Source organism: Gastrolobium bilobum, unplaced genomic scaffold, assembly GCF_033153095.1.
Source record: "Gastrolobium bilobum isolate Gb01-03AN ecotype WA unplaced genomic scaffold, APGP_CSIRO_Gbil_v1 utg7982, whole genome shotgun sequence".
NCBI classification, from domain to species: Eukaryota; Viridiplantae; Streptophyta; class Magnoliopsida; order Fabales; family Fabaceae; genus Gastrolobium; species Gastrolobium bilobum.
The window spans coordinates 193,521-198,162 of NW_026897007.1; the positions used below are offsets into that span (position 1 = coordinate 193,521).

The 4,642-nt window shown below is 38.3% G+C and overlaps 1 protein-coding gene across 1 annotated transcript; it reads right to left on the bottom strand.

The window, feature by feature from the left end:
- Positions 1–1,974: 1,974 nt before the first annotated feature.
- LOC133303352 (uncharacterized protein C594.04c-like) lies at positions 1,975–3,182 on the bottom strand. Its single transcript, XM_061503258.1, has 3 exons — positions 2,925–3,182; positions 2,579–2,842; positions 1,975–2,454 (listed from the first exon to the last, which is right to left on the bottom strand). Exons 1-3 carry the CDS (start codon positions 3,180–3,182, stop codon positions 1,975–1,977), a joined length of 1,002 nt encoding a protein of 333 aa, XP_061359242.1.
- Positions 3,183–4,642: the final 1,460 nt, after the last annotated feature.

Here is a 4,642-nt window from a genome sequence, read left to right on the forward strand (position 1 = left end):
GACTTGGAGCAATTCTGGGATGGGTGACCTCCTGAGAAGTTTTCCCAGAAAGTGTGCGAGTGAGGACAAAGCACACTGAAAAGTCTCGTGTTAGTGTGTGGGGACAGTCATTGATTCTTGCAAGTGGCCGGGCGTTACACTCCCTAACTTGCTCGCTGAAGCGAGAAAGCTAGCGAGCTGCAGGCTAGCGAACTTCAACCTAAACATGATTTCGCATTTTGAACATAACTTGAGCTATACTCGTTTAATTGATATGATCTTAGTCTTGTTGGAAAGATAAAGGAGAGATCTACAACTTATATGAGATACACAAGATCCAAATCCATCATATTTGATATGAAAAATTGGCTAAAATACAGCTTCAAGAAGATTTTCACTAAATGGTTGCTCCTCATTTATCACTTTAAGTCCTTCTAGCTTAATCATTGCGCCGATACTCCATAATAGCAATTTAAACCTGAAACCAATATATTTTTAAATCATTATCATATCAAACATGAGAAACTCCATAGTCTTTTGCACTTAATAATATACACCATATCTTTAACCATATTCATCAATGTTCAGTATACTTTTGACCCTAAAGACATAATATAATTCACACTTAACAACTATCTTTGCTTACATGGCTTTTGAAAAATGATAATGATAATGGTCACGACATGCCAGCTGTTACTTTGGCTTCACGTGATATCTGATATTTGTTTTTCCACTAGTGGTGACATTATCAATGATCATTGTCCCTCACGATGGCAATTGTGCATTTGTGCTGAACAACATGATTAAAGGATGTTATTCAAAGTCAACTGAGAAGCAATGCATACATGTCACCTTCATAAACACAGATCACTCATCAGCTCCCTAAATCATAATCAGCTAGATAAGCATACACTAAACCATGTGACATCTGGTTTCTGTAATTTTCTACAAGTCGGCACTTGTAGTCATCTGATCACATCAAGGTTAACAAGTGAAAACGTGAGGCCAAAATTAGAAAAAAAATGCAAACGCAACTAATTCTCCGGACCATGTGGTCTATGGAGGTTAATATGATGAGAAGAAATATAAAATTAATCTCCATGGATACAATATATGAATATCCTCAAGTTGCTTGCACTCTCCAGAGCAATAATTATTCAAATGTTACCATGAAAAACAACTTTAAATGATAGAGATGATTTTGCGCTCAAAAGGGAATGTTTTTTCTTGCGAAGGCTTATCCTGTTTATACTGAGTAGTATGCTGGGGTAATTTACGTAGTCTGTCTTAAAAAGTAATTTGTGTTGCTCTTGTCCGATTGAGAATGCTCTACAATGTCCCTTCCCTCACTAATCATCCAATAACTTCTGTCAGAACAAACATATGAGAATAACTTCTCTCGTTGCATTGGACTAATTCGTGAATCTTTTTTGTCACATGTTCATCAGTTCTGTACAATTTTAAGAAGCCAACAATATTATGAGATCCCTGATCTGCTAATAGCACAGCTTCTAACAATGATTAAATTAAGCTTTGTCATTAAATATTGCTTTATGTCTTCTTGCCTTCCTAACCATATAAGCACAGACACGGTCCAATATACTTACTACTTCACCTACACTAATCATCAGGACGCTCATAAACAGCCATTTTGAAGCTGAAAAGACAGTTTCAAGAAGAAATCTTGTCCGAGGAATAATTTCTTATCTTCCTACTGAAATCTCTTAATAATCCTTATTAAATAGATTTTCTATTGAAGGTATCAACTGCTTCTGCTTATAGTTTTTCCTTTAATGCATTTTGGCTAAAGTAACTAAGAAGATTTGTTAGGAAGGCGTAGCATTACTCATAAATATTTATACAAAAATCAGTGACTGCGTGGCTAGACTGCTAGAGCACATACAACTCAGAATTCTCTCACAAAATACGAAAAATTAGAAAGACGAAGACGATGGTCGTACAATCAACTATCCAACCACAGCACTACGAAAAGCATCAAGCATTCTTACTTTTTAGTTCTAAGGGAGAGGATTTGAACCAAGGTACCCATACAGAGGTTGTCTTCTGATACAGGCTATAAGCCTCTTTTCTGTGATCTTGTTTCAACATTCGGTCCTCCACAAGCTTAGTCACATAGGTCAAACACATGGTATTAGCCAATGCTCCTATAAAGGTCCATCCATATCCGAGGTTCCAAGCAAATACAACTAGTCCCCACCACCACAGCTGCTCACCAAAGTAATTTGGATGCCGAGAATAATACCACAAACCATTGTCAAGTACAGGGACCACGGGTTTATCTAGGCCTTTTAGCTTGTCATTTCTACTCACAAAGTTATATAGCTGAGTATCAGCAAAGTATGCTATGACAATGCCAGATACACAGACAACTATGGCTACCAAGTCCCACATGCTCAAGGGCTGATTGACCGAGTGGATAACGTAGAAAGGAAGTGATAATCCAATAAGAAAAACCTGCAAAGGCGAGAAACACAAAAACAAAAATATCACCCATATCAATGTCATAGCAATCAAAGCAAATAGGCAAAATCTATCAAGAAGGGTTCATCTAAAAGCAAAACCACCAAGAAATGCTGACCTGCTGAGGGACGTAGATGGCGAAGAAGGAAGCCCACCACCAATTCCTTTTATACTGTTGACTCATATCAGTGAAACGCCAATCCTCCCTTGCACCCCATTGCCACTTTTCTCGTCTGAAGTAGTTATGGATGAGCCTAATACTCCACAACCATGTTAACAAGATCACGATCCTCGACCTCCACCAATGATACTGAGCCAAAGGGTGAGCTGAATAGTAATGAACAAGCATGACAGGTATCACTGTCCAATAGGGGTCAATCATCTGCAGCACCATCACCAATAGCAAAAGATGTCAACTTGAAAAGATGAGTGAAGTGAAGGAAGAAGAGAGGAGAAAACTATACCCAATGGCTGGATTGGATTGTGCCGATGATCCAAAAGAGCAAATTGACGTTGAAGAAGAAAAGGACATTGGCTAATAGCAGAGGGTGGTGATGGCACCATCCCCACAGCATTGACCAAAAAGATGAAGATTTTGGGTCAGCAACAGTACCGTTAATGGCTGAGAGGAATGAAAGGTAGAAGAGGATGGAGGGAAGAGGAACCAAGAATGCTATGATGGCGTTCTTCAGATTGCTAACACTAGCACTGCCACTACCCATGGTGGCCTTTGATCATGTGCTCTTGTGGTTTTCCAAGTTCGTTACGGCTTCCAGTTTTATAGCTCTCGAAAATAGAAGACACAAAAGCAGAAACTCTATGTGTGACAATGCAAAGTTCAGCATAATTCACTTTCTGCTTGTGGGCTCCGCACACAGCCACGCCAACCTGGTTACCAATTACATGATCCGTAATTCCGCACAATGATTAGGTGATTCTATGATCCCAAAGTTTGTATATCCACGCCCTTCTCAAATGATGAGTTCATTTGGAAAATTCCAGCAATATCCTCTACACATCGAGTTGCACTACATTAATCATGAAAAGTGGAGTAGGTGATTGGTCAAAGTATCGGTTAAAGTTATTTAAATAGAAAAAGCAAATGCATGGTAACCTACAACCATTTGACATTGGTATTCGCTTGCACGAAGAAAATTATTCTTCTTAAGAATTTTCGTATTGAATTGATTCATCTCTCAAAGGATACCAACCAAGCAGCATTGATTTTTCCAAGTTTAGTTTAGGGAAAGGTTATTTACCACCATTTTAGGCTTACCAATCTTATTATTATGATTGGATCAATTTGAAATCAATAATTAAAAAAGAGTAGTTAATTTTGAATTCATCTAACAATAATCAAACAAATCAATTAGAGTGTCCAGTGTATAACTAGATAAGTAAATGGGGGCAGTCACATCAAAGAGGTTAGGAGGACACCACAGGAAGCGATTTCAAAACTGCATAAATTCTCAAAGCGATATTATGTGATAATCCTCAGCAGCGTTGCAATGATGATTGCAGCCTATAATGGTGTCCCTAATGATGTATTAGAATCCACTCGCATGACAGCTTAATCATTCAAACTTAATCCGAAAGAGGGTCCCTCTGCTTCTTCTATTGCGTCTGAAGGCTAACCTGCATCAATCCCCGCAATCTACGCAGAAACAAGTAAAGTAAAAGATTATGTTGCACTGCCATGCTTGAGCTGGAGGGACCATTATTGTCATCAATATGGCCGCTCATGTGAATTATGGACTTGTAAAGATTAAAGAACAATGCATGCTCCACCCACGACAACATTCCTTATTCCTAAGCATGCGTAGGCTGCCGCCGGATTGAATTGATTTTCTGCATTTAGCATGCAAAGTTTGGCGTTGAGAACATTGATGACTATCATTAAGGCATAATAGTCTAGAGTGGTTTGTGTTGTAGTAAGTTCTAACTGAACAACCAAATATTCAAATCCAAAAATCTTAATCTATTGTCAGCTAAGTTTCTACTTCAGTAATACATACTCAATTTTTTAACTTCACAATGAAAACCATATTTTTGTTGCTTTTAGACCCTTCTTGGCCTCAAAATAGATTCCTCATCAAACCGACGGTTTGTCCTCGACTCATTAATATGAATATATACTTGACGAAACTCCCGTAGCTAGGTGCATTGGGATACAGGGCTCTCT

Excerpts from the sequence above, each read along its gene's own strand:
- LOC133303352 (XM_061503258.1), bottom strand. The coding sequence starts at position 3,182 with ATGGGTAGTGGCAGTGCTAGTGTTAGCAATCTGAAGAACGCCATCATA. Across the intron at positions 2,843-2,924 it reads CAATCCAATCCAGCCATTGG|ATGATTGACCCCTATTGGAC; the intron begins GTATAGTTTTCT and ends ATGGTGCTGCAG. Across the intron at positions 2,455-2,578 it reads CCATCTACGTCCCTCAGCAG|GTTTTTCTTATTGGATTATC; the intron begins GTCAGCATTTCT and ends TCGCCTTTGCAG.